The sequence below is a fragment of the Clytia hemisphaerica genome, unplaced genomic scaffold (assembly GCF_902728285.1).
Source record: "Clytia hemisphaerica strain Z4C2 unplaced genomic scaffold, Clytia hemisphaerica genome assembly, whole genome shotgun sequence".
NCBI lineage: Eukaryota > Metazoa > Cnidaria > Hydrozoa > Leptothecata > Clytiidae > Clytia > Clytia hemisphaerica.
Window position 1 is genome coordinate 215,972 of NW_027103264.1, and position 15,908 is coordinate 231,879.

The 15,908-nt window shown below is 34.6% G+C and overlaps 2 protein-coding genes across 3 annotated transcripts; one reads left to right on the forward strand and one right to left on the reverse strand.

Annotated features, from left to right (window-relative positions):
- Window positions 1-2,488: 2,488 nt before the first annotated feature.
- Window positions 2,489-8,198, forward strand: LOC136800942 (uncharacterized). Its single transcript, XM_067057556.1, has 3 exons — window positions 2,489-2,693; window positions 6,370-6,578; window positions 6,957-8,198. Exons 1-3 carry the CDS (start codon window positions 2,603-2,605, stop codon window positions 7,905-7,907), a joined length of 1,251 nt encoding a protein of 416 aa, XP_066913657.1. The 5' UTR covers window positions 2,489-2,602; the 3' UTR covers window positions 7,908-8,198.
- LOC136800923 (serine/threonine-protein kinase haspin-like) lies at window positions 8,096-13,626 on the reverse strand. Of its 2 annotated transcripts, XM_067057538.1 has the most exons (14): window positions 13,518-13,626; window positions 12,997-13,355; window positions 12,736-12,869; window positions 12,439-12,542; window positions 11,737-11,815; window positions 11,425-11,498; window positions 11,021-11,071; window positions 10,675-10,705; window positions 10,472-10,524; window positions 10,206-10,303; window positions 9,635-9,747; window positions 9,316-9,514; window positions 9,065-9,167; window positions 8,611-8,871 (listed from the first exon to the last, which is right to left on the reverse strand). In XM_067057538.1, the coding sequence occupies exons 1-14, from the start codon at window positions 13,610-13,612 to the stop codon at window positions 8,700-8,702; spliced, it is 1,665 nt and encodes a 554-aa protein (XP_066913639.1). In that variant the 5' UTR covers window positions 13,613-13,626; the 3' UTR covers window positions 8,611-8,699. The 2 variants fall into 2 exon arrangements, with proteins under 2 accessions (XP_066913645.1, XP_066913639.1); XM_067057544.1 differs by lacking the exon at window positions 11,021-11,071 and having other exon boundaries at window positions 8,096-8,871.
- Window positions 13,627-15,908: the final 2,282 nt, after the last annotated feature.

The window sequence follows — 15,908 nt, forward strand, 5'->3', positions numbered from 1 at the left end:
AAATTGGCGGAATTGCGGAATCGGGTACCCCCTGAAACCCCCCCTTATATATGTGTTAAATGCATAACCAGGTAGGTCCATAAAAGTATCACTTGTTACTTCTAACACGCCTTTTTTATAAGAATGTACTCTGTAAAAATATTCATGATGAAATTTTCAACAAAAAAAAAATATCACCATCATGGAACTCGACATTTTCTGCTTGAGGTATGATGCATTTCTTGTTAAATTTAGGTTGAATTTTAATCTTAAAAGAATAGTGTAAGGATATTTTATTTTATTTTATATATTGGACACACCTAATGATAAATATAGAATGGAAATAGAAAAGGACGTAAAATAAGAAACGAAATATTTCCGGTCGAAATAAATTTTTCTCGAAAATCGGGCTCCATCAGATTTTGGGCATTACTATCTTGCATCATTTTGTGCACAAAATCAGAAAAATCGAACAGGCCAATCCTGAGAAAAGCTTGCATTAGACGGACGGAAGGACGGAAGCTGACACAGGTTAATTTAAAGGACCTCCGAGGTAGGTCCAAAAAATATCCATGATTAAATAAAAGAACACCATACTTAAGAGAACAAGCGTGTAGCTGGGATATTTGTTTTGTTTGCCTCAAGGTTTCATGTGTGACTCATAGCAGTTAAATATTTTTCAGTGTTAAGGGGTGAAAATTTAAGATATTTTTGCGGATGATGTTTCTTTATGAAAATGTAATGTAATTTGTAAAATTCAAAAAAAAATTATTTTTTTTTGGAAAAAGTTAGCTAAAAGTCTAATAGAGTTATTGAGAATTCGCCAAAACAAATATGTGGTGTTATCTCTCGTAGATGTGGATACAAGAAAAGCTTTTTTTAACCTGTTAATTGACGGACTTAAGCAATTCGGAAAGAAAACAGGAAAATTAAGTAGGTGAGTATAATTATTGGCTCCATCAATATTTTTTGTATTTGCAGGACCGTCCGCATTTTAAAGTGATTTACTTGTGGAGGAAATACAATTAGAATAGATTTCCTCGTCTATAATATATTACAGCATACAGATAATAGAGTCCGAAATAATTGAAAATGCACTGCATAAATAAATTAATGGTTTTTTGAATTTCTTCTTAGAGTACTAACAAAAATGGTTAAACTCACCAAACTCTTAGATGAGATTCACATGAGATTCATTAGAATGCTTTACCCCCCGTCTTAACAGAGATTGGCAGAGACGTTAAAGTTGTACAATCGCCGATAGGAAACTAATGTAATGCGACCGCTTCAAGTCATGGGCCCCGTCATGAACCCTCCTCTTTTTGGTCGACTAAATTTGCTACTAAATTTACGAGTATCAAGTTTTGGGCTTTCTTTAGAATTCAAGCTTTGATCTCGAAAGCATATAAATTTTTTTGCGCTGACTGTCAGCAATAGCGAACATTTCATGACGTAATTAGTAGAGAATAATTAAAAGGAATCTAATGACAAAAACACTTTAAATTGTTATAGAAGCTGTTACTTGGGTCATTTGGAAATTAAATTTCAAAGGGAGCTAAACCCCAAATTTTTGTTGTCGTCAGCAAAATGCGCATATTTATACACGTGGAAAGGAAATTTAATTCTAACCAACTTTTTTGCTATTTGCCTATTTTTAACAAAGTCGCGAAAAAAGTCAATGGAGCTCATTAAGAGTCCGTGAGGTTAGTTGCAGCTTATTGTCATTTTCAAGGCTGGGAAATTGACGTTAAAATTCGATTTTTTTAAATTGTCGACAGTTTGCCATTGGAAAAAATAACGAATAATTGTTCAACGTCACAGGATCATAACTTTTTCATTTTCATGACAGTAAGCAAATAAGTTGTCCAGAATTTAAAGGTATATATCATGCTTGTTGGTACTTTTTTTACAAAATAGTGCTAACGTCATTAAAAAATGTAAAGTTAATTTTGTGCGTATGAAGATTTTTCTCAAATCAGCTTAGGAACAACCCCACCAAACTCAAGACCTCTATACAAATCTAATATAACCTTCAAATGGTTTTGTCATAAGAGCCCTGAATACAGTGAATAATGAAACTTCAAGTAGACTTTATGTTGACCTTTGGCCTGTCCATTATCAATGCGTGCGGTGACTATTAGGACGCATGTGTTGTAATTTTTCAAAAAATAGAATCATGAGTTTCAAGTGACTCAGTCTGCAAAACTCATCTTTGAGACCACGCCCACTGAAAACTCTCACTTTTTGAATTTGTTGACCTCGTTTCCATGCGAAAATAGGGTATAGAAATAGTGAGTATTCTTGTAATTTGTGATAAGTGAGAACAATGTAGCTCGCCAAAAATGATAAAACAATGTCGATCCGAATTATTTTCAACCAGCACGCGATCTCTCCAATCCACATCTCGCATACCGAAGATAATTAAATTTCCACCAATCAGAGCTCAGCATTCCACCAATACTTAATTATACAACAGGATAAATTGACTGCGTAAAGAGCAAAGAAAATCAAATTTATAACAAATTCACTTTTTCGCAAGAAAATAATAAGCAGTGCTACCTGCACGTCAACATAAATAAAAAGTTAAGGAAAAAACAATTTCATTTTCGTCAAACCTTTGAAAATGCAGGATAATTACTTCGGACACCATAATATGCAAACCAAACTACCGGACACCATGGGACAGAATTACGGAAATTTGTATTCATTGAACAGTAAGTTAATCATTTTCAATTTATTACTCTTTACTTTTTATTACCCCATCTTTTTATTTATTGCCTTTCAATAATTGTGGCATTAACATAATGTAAACGAATAAATAAATTCGAACATCAATAAATTTGTTTCGCTTAACAATTTTCACCGGATAAAGCAATCGATATAAATCCTGAACCAATTGACTCCTTTATTTTTTCACGGACATCATTTTTATCGAGGGAAATAAAAACACTTTGCAAAAAGTTTTATTTTTCCAGTGATGAAATAATAACGACAGGGTCTGACTGTTGCATGGAGGACTAAAAAGACTTCACATTGTTTGGTTTTATCAGAAAATAAGGTAGACCGCTATCACCTCTGGGGCATCAAAGCATTTTGCAAAGGAAGACTTGGCAGATGTTAGAAACGCTATTCTGAAGAACCATGATTGTCGATTTCTCTTGTCATTGCACAGAATGCCAGTCATACTGTAGTGTATTTTGAAAATAGGCGTCTACTGAAGTTTTCATCGATTCAAAGATTTTTATAAATTTTATCGGATTTTCAAAGTTTTCAGCATTTTTCGAAGTTCTCGATAATAAACAAAGTCGAAACATAACATAACAAATCATATTTTTCAAGATTTTAATTTTTTTTTTCAAGATTTCAAAGCTTTTTCCATAAAATTCGTCATTTTCAATGCTCTTTGACATGAACCGAAGTTGTTTAGCGGATATTTTGCGTGTTTTTTTATATTAAAAGGATACGGAAGGACGTGGTCATTATCAACAATTTAGACGTCCAAACCGCAAAAATGTTGTCACAGGTCACTTTTGTTATGCCAAAAGCAATTTTGTTTTTGGCAACTTTTCAGTGACACACGCACACACATGTTTTATCAATATCGATGCAGATGAAATAAAAATATATTTCTCCAGAGAAAATCAGCCATTGTTTTTTTTTTCAAAAAATTCAAAAAATGAATTGTTCAAAAAGCTAAAAGGATATTTAGATACCTTATCGGTCCTTTTTACGCCGGCCCTTATTTCGCCACAGCCTAATTTTGGGCTTACGCCAATAAGGGCCGTAAATAACGTCAAAATTTGTAAACATCGCTATTCAGGCTTCAAAACAGTAAGTATTAACTAAAATTTACATTAAAATGTCATCTTTCAGTATTAAACTGTTGAAAATTCCATTAAAAATCATTGGTTGTCGTGAAGTTTTGGACATAGAGTGAAAGTTTTTGGAGTTATATAAGTTACATAGAGTTTCATCCTTTAATCATGCCTAAAATTCTTTAAATTGAGAAAAAATGGTCAAGTGAAAATTACAAAATTTTGGCCCTTTTTATGCCTGCCCTTATTACGCCGCGAGCCCAAAAATAACGCCAATAAGGGCCGGGGTAAAAAGGGCCGATAAGGTAGTTTGAAATATTTTTCCATAGATTTCTTCCATGATTTTAGAAATTTGGAAATGTCACTTCTGTCATTTTATTTTTTGAAAACGAAAGGATTTTGAGATTTTTGCTCAGGACCATGGAATAATTTACAATCAAAATATCTCTAACTATCTGATTATTCCTTTAAGCATTGTTGTAAAGATAATTCACTGTGACAAGGAAGAAGTGAGGTTTATTTTAACCAATGAAATTTTTCGAAAACGAAAATTATCAAGAACAGCGCAAATTTTCTTATCTAATTTAAAGCGTTTAAAAGATCAGAATCGTCTAGAAAGTGGAAATTAGGGAGAAAATAAAAAATATCTAAAAATAAAATATTTACTCACTTAAAAAACTTTTTCTAAAACTAAAACTAATTTGAAATTGAAATTTAACTTCTTGGGAAGGAATGAAGATTTTCTCGATTTTTTTTTGCTGGAAAACCTTTAATCCTCGGTTAGACACGTATTGGCAATCCAAGCGGTAAGATGAAAGAAACTTTACAAACTCGAAAGATTGTTATTGTGCTAATTGGCATGGCAGAGAATTTGGTATTTAATTGAAGTGCAGAGAAGCACCACGTAACAATTCTTGATTGATCAATCAACTTCTCAACATGATGATGTTTTTCCACTTTCTTTATGCAACTAGACAAAACTACTTAAAGATCTTTCAACAGATAAAGCGACAGTACCAGAATTGAAAACAGTTTCGAAAATGCAGTGCAACTTGTAGAAGATGTAAAATGTGAAAATAGAAAACCGACAACGAATGGCTGCATGTAACTAAATGAATAAACATAAAAAATTATTTGAAATATTCTGAAAATTATCATATCATGATATTATATTGATACAATCTTCAAATCATTATCCCTAATACTGGGTGGTGTCCCGGGGAGGGGGCAGTCGATTAGTAAACGACCGTAGACCGTAAGTTACTCCAAGGTCCCGAATAAACCTCCCAATCCGGTTATCAATTTCCAATAATTTTCGCATCCCCACGTTCTTATAATAAGGACCCCTTCCCGTATATTCATTTTTGAAAATATTTTCAGGACACCCTCAAATAATTTCGGACCCCCCTATTCGGGATCTTATTATTCAAAAAGGTGATATAATTTTGAGACAGATTATAAGCTGATCTTATTCTGAAAAAGTTTTTATTTAACTAAGTCATTTTTATTAAAAAATTCCAAGAAAACTGAAATTCCTTCCACGGTTAATTAGGCTAATAAGCCTACATTAGTGGTGAATAAAGAATTTCGAAATTAACAAAATTGAATTATTTGAAAGATTCCTCCCCTCCTCTTTGTAATAAGGCAAATTTCACGTGATGGTTAAAATACCACTAATGTAAGGGAAACATGCCAGTTTTGATTAAAATATTTCATAGCGAAACTGTCTTCAAATGAAAAACTTTAATAAAGCTCAGTACCAACTAAAAGATTAAAAGGTGTGATTGGCCAAAATTATATTGCAAAAATATATTATTAGCGTAGGACTTCGGCGAAAATTTCTTTGAACTGTTAGTGATGTTTAACAAAATGCCTAAATTTAATTGCTTTTGTAAATCAAGTTACTGGTGAAGTATGCTCAATTATACTTCAATCAGTGCGTGTACACATCATGCCAATAAATCTTTATCAGGCCAATCGCACCTAATTGAACACATTTTCTATAATTTGGCACTCCAAGGCAAAAACTTTCAGCATTTTGAATCTAAAGCAGCAATCTGAAATGGCATGAATTTGGTTTAGCTTAACAGTGACCTGTATAATGAGGTATCAATTACAGCTATTAGCATGTCTAGCCGATGTCTACAAGATTTGAGGGCGGTATAGAGTGACCGGAATTGTGAATTAGTTGCAAATCTAATAAAAAATGGGAAACGTTTTAATGCTTGTGTGGTGGTATAGACTGTTGGGTTGAGAGAAAGGAAGCGAGAGTTAAAAACAAAACAACCACGATGTTGGTTGCAGGAAACTCCAACATATTAACATTTTACCATAGATTATAGCTTTTTGTAAAGTGTCATTGATCATTGTGCTATTGTCCGTATGCTCCAGTGGAAGATAAACTTTCAGTGGGAGGTTGTAGCAAACTAACCTGCCTATCCAGGGGCTATTGTTTGGTTTTTCGGAGACGACCGATGCCTGTAGGACTAGAGGGACAATCCTCAAACCCTCCTTTTGACTGATAAATTGTAATGCAATAAAAAGATCCCTATAAAGACACTTTATTCCTTCACAGAAACAACAAGCGCCACAGTCAAAACACCAATCCGACCAATTACCAAACTTCCCACCACCTGCACCACAAATACGCACCCAAAGAAATCCAGAACTGTTTTCACCAAGAAGCAAATCAATGAATTGGAAGGTGTATTTTACCAGAAGCGATATCTGACCATTAAAGATCGTGAAGAATTATCGAGAAGATTGACGCTGACGGAAAATCAGGTATCAAAAATTTCCAATGACAGACAGTGTGCTGTGAAAGAAGTACACTTGTTTTGACAGCAGATTTTTTAATCTTTGAAATGGGTACTGTTTTTAGTAAATCCTATTCCAAATTTCAAAATAGCATAGAGGATTGTAGCCTGATTCCATTTTGGTACCGTTGGAAAGCTTTTTATACTCTTTCTAAAGGCATGCGGTTTATACCCCTTCAAACAACGTGGTCAAGAGCTATGGCAAAAATCTTTGAGCTGGTTTTCTGACCTATTTTTGACTCAGACACACGACTTTTGGGGGACTGAGGGTTAAAATACACAGTTCTAACAGTTCAGTGTCCAATGATTAATACTAAGAAACTTGATTCCTTTTTCCATGTTACAGGTGAAAGTCTGGTTCCAAAACCGACGTAACAAATGGAAACGAGAAATGAGTTTCAAAGTGGAATTTGCCAAATTCAACATGGTGCCCAACCCCTTGAACATGGGTAGAGGTGTAGATGGTACTTTACCGAACAATCTTATGTTGCCCACAACAACTACGTCACCGACAGAAACATCGGATTTTCAAATGACATCACATCGTTATGAGGGATATGCATACCGTAATGCATTCCAAGACAGTTATTATAATCCATATCCAAACGTGTTCAACAACCAGGACACACAAAACCAACATAATTATTCACCACTTTCAAACAGCAGTAGTAATAACGAAGTCTCCTATCAAGACAACAACACTTCTATGCCTCAAACTTCGGTTGCTTTGGAAACATACGACAACAACTCCATTGTTTACCCACCCCCACCACCACCGCCGCCAGCACAACCACCACAACAATCGGTAGCGCAAAACATGACGGACTACCAAAATCAGCAACATCATGCTATTTATTCACACTACAACAACTGCGACACTCAATATGACACAACAAAATACCAAGGAATGGATCAACAAATCCCCTCCTCGTACGACATTCACAACTATTCACCAACCGGTCAAACAAGCTCATACACATCACACAGATACACTGATGAAGCAACGCAACCACAAACCGACCCCATCACATCTCAAATATCCCCTTTAGTAGCCAAATACACAGATGAACAACAACAAGCTTCACCTTACGAAGCGTGCAAGTACACAGAACACAACCAACAAACTACTTCATACACGCCCAGACTCACGCCCATGGTTCCCACAACATCAGGGCGTGAAATGTACACTGATAATACAGGTGTTGTTTACACTACATTAACTGATTACAGAAACAGTAGTGAAAACCAAACCTTAAACTTGCCCAATCCACAATTTACATTCGGCAGTCACTATTGAAGGAAAGATGCTTTCATACACGTCAAAAAAAATAATAGTTCTTAGTTTTTATGTATTTTAAGTATTTTTGTAAATTGTACATAGACATGAATGAGTTTTATTTTCATTTTTATCACGCATTAATACCCAACATATGATATCGATAAAATTCTAAAGACTTCAATTATAATGAAAAGAAGCATCATGTCAAGGTTTGAAATTCATTGTTTTATCAAAATAGTTTTCATTGTAAAGTAATAAATATACAGTATATAATGATGAAATTTAAAAAATAAATGTTTATTACAACCTAAGCTGATTAAGTGATCTAGAAAATAAATCCAGTTAGACAATTTCCCATTGATTTCTGTCATTTAATATACATAATTCAATTTATAAAAATCTAGTGTACCATTGGCATTATAATTGATATGCAATTTTATAAAACAAAAGTTACTCATCCAGTGTTTTGCATATGTACAAGCTGAACAGCGTATAATACTGAAAATGTATTAGATTTCCTGTACGAGTTCGTCGTAACGTCCCTCTCGTAGAGGGGCTGAAATTACAAATGACTCCATATTTCTGTCGTAAGAGAAGGGTTCCAAATAGACCAATCACTAAGATAGAAGCGATTTTCAGCTTGTTTTGTGTTCGAAGCCTGTCACAAATCTTGCCAATTCTGCAGTAGTTCAGATCAGCAACAACTGATCATAAAAAAAGTGGCATTTCGAGACGAAGAGGTTACCTGAATTATTCTATGGCTATCACAGCCATGCAATGTTGTCACCTCCTCTTCAATTAATTATTACGTCATCGAAACAATACGTCCTCCAATAAGATATCGTGACAGGATTTGTAGTCTAGTACACGAGCAGCGAACTTCTTCATGGTGGCATTTTTACGAAGCTTGGAAGCTAGTTTGTTGGTGATGTAATGAATCCATAACACATTGGTGAAGGGATTGAATGCCTCCCATTCGTTACTGTGAAAGAAAAAGAAGGAAAACTATAGGCGTTCTTAGTTACAGTATTCAACTAAGAACACACATAATTAATACAACATAAAGTGATTAAGATTCATATTTTGATTCGTTTTTAATAATTGCAAACTCAGCATTTTATTCAATAAATTATTCGTTGGTAAGAAAAAACCATGTATGAGAAGGGGGGACTTACTGGTTATGCGATTTCATCTGTCGGTAAACATCGAATTGTTCATCTCCCTCTCCTTCGAATAAAACATCTTCTTCACTCAAATCCGTATACACCACACAATCCTCTGAAATAATGAAATATTGTACATACTTCCATCCTATGACCGTCTACAAAACTTTTTTAGTGCGTGCTTTCGTATGCATCCAGTAATATTCAATTCAAAGTGTGTATAAGAAAGTTAATAGCACTTAACATTTACAAACAAGGCTTACCACTGAGAAGACGAGCCAACGTGAAGTCAATGATGGTGACAACAAGACCACAAGAAGGTATCACGTATTCTTCATCGTCCACCAGGATGTACAAATTCTTGTTCTTCTCTTCCATTTTCTCGATCAAAATGTTGCCCCAGTGCAAATCACGGTGTTCGAACTGCATAGAAAGTTCTGCAGATGCAAGGGTGGCAACCAGCTGCAAAACAAGTATAAAGGGAGGATTTAAATACTTCAACTCTGACAACCAAATCTAACTTTTATTATAATAATAACGAAGAGTAGGTTGCATGATGAATAGAGGGAAGAAAGAATTTACTTGTTTTAAGATGCTCATTGCTTCTTTCATGGTGGTGATTTTGCATTTCTCGAGATCCTGTCCCCCAAATCGGTTCTCAAATACCACATACCTTTGATTTTCACTATAAACTTCTGAAAATCAAAAGAGAACAAAGTATGAATTTCGAAAGTGAGAATAATAATTACTGGCTTTTCGTTGTGGGAGATGCCGGGTGCCGTATTGAAAGGTCTATGAATTGCCTAATTAGAAGCGTCTAACAATTTGCAAGACTCTGAAGCCGTTTTCTGTGAAGCTAAAAACAAATGGGTTAGGCGTCAATAAATAACATTTGAGAGAAAATTTCGTATAGCTTTTAAAAAAATAATTTAATAAAAAACAATGCACGGGGTTTGATTTAAATCCATTGCAAAGAATGCGAGTTCTTTTGATAAGAATCAATAAATCTTAAGTTGAAGCGATTAAAACAATGAATGCGTTTTACAATGTTAACCATGCAAGCTCAAAATTAAAAAGCATAAAAAACATACAAAGCTATAAACTCAAAAAGTAGTAGTACTTAATACACAAGTTCTTATTGGTTGTTTCTTACCAGGGTGGTTGTTTTGGCAGTCATTCTTTTTATCTTCTTCCCATTCCTCCCAAAGATCAATCAAATGTCGTGTGAATGGGCCTTTACAATAACTTAAACTAGAAGCAAGAAGCTACAAAGGTAAGATAATATTGAGTATTCAAGAATGAGCTGTGTTTGTTTTTTTTTTACATCGGAGACTCCCTCGAACAAAAGCAAACTAAAGTATAGGGACTATTATATGGAAGTTTTTTAGCAAGAGTCCGACAAACATTTTGTCTATCTACCTTTTCAATTCAATGAAGCCCTCAACACAATTTTCAGGATAGAGCTTCTTATCCTAAAATTAAAAAAATATATTTATCATCGATGTGAAAATAATTCTATAAAGAGCTCGATAAGAAAAAGAGAAGAAAAAACTATCAAATCAGTTTTGCTTTGTGTGAATGAATGAAGATAGTTTTTCATGGGGTAAAGGTGGTTCTCTTACATGACTATGTTGCTTCCAACAAGACAGCTTTCTGAAAAAAGGAGATGGAAATTTATGGGTTTTCGTGTTGGTATAATTTGAAGCTCGTTATTTTTATTGTTTTTTATTGTTTACTGAACCTTTACTAACCCTTTAAGTGTCACAGTCCTTTTTTAAGAAGTTTTTTAAGAAAATCACTATGTCAAACTTCAAAGGCTTAATCTCCGGATCTAGAAGGAGTGAGAAGCTCGTTCATTCATAGCTCGTTGGATAGCTGAGAGTCTCCTCTTTCATTTGAATAAATAAATCGCGCGGTAGGTGGCGGCTAAAAAGGGGGTAGGTTAGCGGAATTAAAGCAGCTGCGGACCTGACTGAACGACGGGAAGATGCCCAGTGGTAAAACTTCCAAATCAATCCGCTAGAAGACAGAAAAAAGTAAAACGGGGCCAAATTTGGAGGTTCTGGGTTCACTCGTTGACCAAAAATGGTCAAAAACGGTCAAAATCTCAAAAAATTGGATTTTTGTCAAATTTTTGCATTTTTTGACTTTTTGGCTTAAAATCTCGCTAGAAAGAATAGCTTTTAATTTTTTTTTTGCTTGACGAAGCACAATGAAGCACAATGCAATTCCTATGAGTTGGACCAAAAATGACGATTTAAAATAAGCTGGGCATTACAGGAGGGCTTCGCCCTCTTATATAGCGCATGTCCAATATACTCGACATTGGCAATTAAGGGGTTATAAGTGAATAAGATATGAAAGAATTTTACTTGGAAATGGCAATCTCTGATAGTATATCATCCAGCTTCATTTGTTCTGTTGTATTGTGACCAACCGGGACGATCTAATACAGGATAGCTTTATGAAATCATTATGCCCTAAGCCAACACACCTGAATTTTATAAGGTACCCAAGCAAATCCAATGTAGATTTAATATCTGCTTTCATTTATTAATACCTTATCTTATACCACCAGACAATTTTATGCAAACCTTAACCTTGTAAAAATGATATTCAAAATTCAATTACAAAAGCTTATTTTTTTAAACATGATTAAGAACTGAGAAGGCACATTTGGTTACCTTCAAAGCAGTTAGACAATGATTTTGTTTCTTCAAATAAACCTCTCCATACGACCCTTCACCAATTTTACGTTCAATACTGAAAGAATAGAATACGAACGAGTGAGCTTTATTGAATACGAAAACTTCTTCGATGAGAGGGGTACTAAAACCAGTGTACAAAAATAGATGTTTATCGAGAAAATGGCGTTTCAAAATGATTTGTTTTCGAAGGCAGAATGGTAGAGTAGGTAGTTAGTATGTAGTGGTAAGTAGAGTAAAAGGTATGATGAACGTCATAATTTTAAGTTTTGTGTACTTGATATGAATGTCGGGTTAAATTCAACCAAACTGATAGGGCTTTAAGTCCACGGAAACATCGACGCCATTATGTCAACATATCTAACGACTAAATGTAGTTTTCTGGACAGTGTGAAGCTTACGCTTTGAGCCTTAATGTTTGCCTGTGTCATTTTGGCGGAGATTATTGTTGAAAGGTCGAACCCCGTGAACCCTTTTACCAGCTAGATTTTTAGACAAATTTTTAGGTATCCCCTTATATTTCCGTCGGAATTTTTGAGACCCCTTGGTTTTTAAACGATTTTTAAGATAAGAGATAATTTTTTAAAATCTTAATACTCTTTCTGGAATAGGGATTCTTTTTTTCTCCAAAATTTTGAAAATAAATTTTTCTCACTTCAACGAAGAAAAATGCAACCCTACCTTTTCTCGACAACATTCTGTAATGGAATTACATCGTTTTGACCGCAAAAATTCAAAATCTTTTTTTCGGCACCATCAAATGTAAAAGATTTTGCCAAAGCATCCTTCAAAAAGAAAAAAAGGGAAATTTATTTTGGTATCTAGACGTTCTCATCTTACTTCGAAATTAAACCAAGAAACCTTTTTTGAGAAAAAGTTTATTTGCAAACATTCCTTGCTACACAAGTGTGTGGTATTGGTACCACACACAAAGTCCCTAGCTAATTGTGAAATTTTTCTATTAAACAAAATTCATACTTTGAAAGACACATTTGTTTGAGGCGTTAAGTTTGAAGTTTCAGAGCAACATGAAGAATTTATACTGATAATCTCATATCGCTTCTTTCCATTGTCTCCCAAACTGATGTTGACCACCTTCCGACATGCAAAATCTAAAAAAACAATGAATGCAAGTTGGCGTGCTAGGACAAATTGAGACAAATATAATAGATCAACTTTTTGTATCTTACTTTTTTATTTTTATCAAAAATATTGTTTTAGTAACATCAGTAAACTTACTATAGTCAGTAGAAGACAATCTTTCACCATTCTTCTTAGGTGCTTTCAAAGGTGTGTCAGCTTTTGACTTTAGCGATGTAGATCTCAGAGGAGTGTCTCCTTTAGAATTGGGCGAGGGAGGGGTATCTTCGCATAAAACAATGGGAGTTGAATGATCGCTGACTGATAAACCCTCAAACAAACCAGCCATCTTATGTATCTGAATTGGCTTTACTTTGCGAAACACTTCATCAATTTCATCTCCTTGGTCCCTAAAATGTTCACTCTGATCAAACGTTTCATCAGTGGTTGGTGAATCAGTGTTGGGCCCTCTATTTTCCTTGTTTCTTAACATTGAAATCCCTGACACTTCTGGAGGCCTAAAGTAATAATCAAACAACTGTAAACTTGAGGGGCCCTAACAATAAATAGTATGGTGACCAGGAAGTAGGATTTAATAGAACATGTAAGTGTTTGTAAAAGACAATAATAGTCTGGGATGGTATCAAACCCTGTGAGAAAAATCACAAAAAAACAAATACCTGATATCAGCTTTAACACCAACAATTTCATCCCAATCATCAGATTTGAGGTTCTTAGAAGTTTTATACTTTCCATATGTTTTAAATTTCTTCATTTTTATCTATCTGTTGAAAGGATATCAGAACGAATATATTTTCAATGCTAATAAACTAATCAAATTTTCCTTTAACGAAAATTTCTACCTCTCTTTCAAATTATAATAAACCAGCTGCGCTGGAAGCTCCGGCTCTTAAAAGATGTGAAAGATGAGCTTGTTGAGTTAGTTGTGTTAGAACGTTGCCCACAAACTGCTAATCAGAACAGATCAGAAAGCAAAGTAATAATTCTATTGCAGAGCGAGTATGAGAAATAATCTTAACGAATAAATAAACCAGCTGGAAGTTTAGCTCTTCTAAGTGATTACACATGCACTTTCTTGCCTAAAGAACCAACCCCGTCCCTGCCCACTCATCCTCGACTAAAAAGTTCAAAATTGGAGCTAAATGAGATAAAGATTTAGAAGTCAATATTTCCAGGTTCTTGATTTGATTGTCCAGATAAAATTTCGGAGAGAAAAATAGCCTAAATTAGAGGCCACGGACTTTTAGCTAAGCATTATTTTTTCTGTTGGGATAATACTTGGGGGAGAGTAGGATAAACCAAATAAAATGGTACAATAGTGTGTATGTAATAAATAGTGGTATATTTGGAAAAAACCTGTTTCGGGCTTGAAAAATCTTCAAAAGGAACGGTCGCCCCAGCCAATGAAATTACGACAAAGTCCAAAAAATATCATTTTCAGTTATACCGTGAGAAAGGGTAACTTGCATCAGTGGAGGCTAACATGCATAGCCCTCAAATGATAACCTGTCTGGTCATTAAAATACAACTATGCAGCTCCGCTGGAAGCTCTACTCTACCATTTTTGTTTTGATTTAACTTTGTATTTTAATGACCAGACAAGTCTTTCATTTAAGTGCTATGCATGTTAGCCTCCAATGATGCAAGTTACCCTTTCTCACGGTAACACTGTGAAAATTTCTCAGATATTGTTCAAATTTACACAGGAATTGTGTTTTAGTATCCTTTACTGAATTCTCATAGTGATATGTTTGTAAAAAATCTGTGTCGGGTTTGAAAAATCAAAGGAACGGTCGCCAGCCGCGATGAATTTACGACAAAGTCCAAAAACGATCATTTTCAGCCATAACACTGTGAAAATTTCTCCAATCTTGTTCAAATTTACACAGGAATTGTGTTTTAGTATCCTTTATTGAATTCTCATTGTGATATGTTTGTGAAAAATTTGTGCTGGGTTTGAAAAATCAAAAGGAACGGTCGCCAGCCGCGATGAAATTACAACAAAGTCCAAAAACGATCATTTTCCTTCATTTTCAGCCATAATACTGTAAAAATTTCTCCAATCTTGTTCAAATTTACACAGGAATTGTGTTTTAGTATCCATTATTGAATTCTCATAGTGATATGTTTGTAAAATATCTGTGCTGTGTCGGGTTTGAAAAATCAAAAGGAACGGTCGCCAGCCGCGATGAAATTACGACAAAGTCCAAAAACGATCATTTTCAGCCATAATACTGTGAAATTTTTTCCAATCTTGTTCAAATTCACACAGGAATTGTGTTTTAGTATCCTTTATTGAATTCTCATAGTGATATGTTTGTAAAATATCTGTGTCGGGTTTGAAAAATCAAAAGGAACGGTCGCCCAGTCAAAAAATGATGAATACCGTGAGATTGGGTAACTTGCATCAGTGGAGGCTAACATGCATAGCCCTCAAATGAAAGACCTGGCTGGTCATTAAAATACAACTCTCGCAGCTCTACTCTATACCATTTTTGTTTTGATTTAACTTTGTATTTTAATGACCAGTCAGGTCTTTCATTTGAGGGCTATGCATGTTAGCCTCCACTGATGCAAGTTACCCAATCTCACGGTACAAAACAGGATCATTTTCAGCCATACACATAACACCACAAAAACTGGCTCAGATCGTTTTCAAATTTGCACTGTAATGTTGTAATTTTAGTATTCTCTTTCGAATTCCAATGGATGTGTGTTTGAAAGTTTCATTCCATTGTCAAGTTACAGAGTTTTATCGTTTTGGTTTTGTGCGTCCATAAAACTAGAGAAGTTTATAGCCATATGCAAGATTTAAGCACTCGAGCAGCTGACGATTCATGGCCAAAATTTCTCCAAAGTCTTTCCACATTGTTATAGACCAGTATGCATTAAACTTCTCATAAATCATGTCCAAAACATCATGAATAATGATGAAAATGATCACTATCTTTCACTGAGATTTGCAGCTAACAGGCTAAGCCCACTTTCGCAGTATTATCGAAATCCAGATAATCCGTTTTTATTAAATCGGAATAGATTATCGGATTAGA

Coding starts and splice junctions, on each gene's coding strand:
- LOC136800923 (XM_067057538.1), bottom strand. CDS start 13,612: ATGAAGAAATTTAAAACATATGGAAAGTATAAAACTTCTAAGAACCTC. Junction 11,072..11,424: donor TCAGAGATTGCCATTTCCAA/GTAAAATTCTTT, acceptor TCTGTCTTCTAG/CGGATTGATTTGGAAGTTTT. Junction 8,872..9,064: donor CAGATGAAATCGCATAACCA/GTAAGTCCCCCC, acceptor TTTCTTTCACAG/TAACGAATGGGAGGCATTCA.
- LOC136800942 (XM_067057556.1), top strand. CDS start 2,603: ATGCAGGATAATTACTTCGGACACCATAATATGCAAACCAAACTACCG. Junction 2,694..6,369: donor AAATTTGTATTCATTGAACA/GTAAGTTAATCA, acceptor ATTCCTTCACAG/AAACAACAAGCGCCACAGTC. Junction 6,579..6,956: donor TGACGCTGACGGAAAATCAG/GTATCAAAAATT, acceptor TCCATGTTACAG/GTGAAAGTCTGGTTCCAAAA.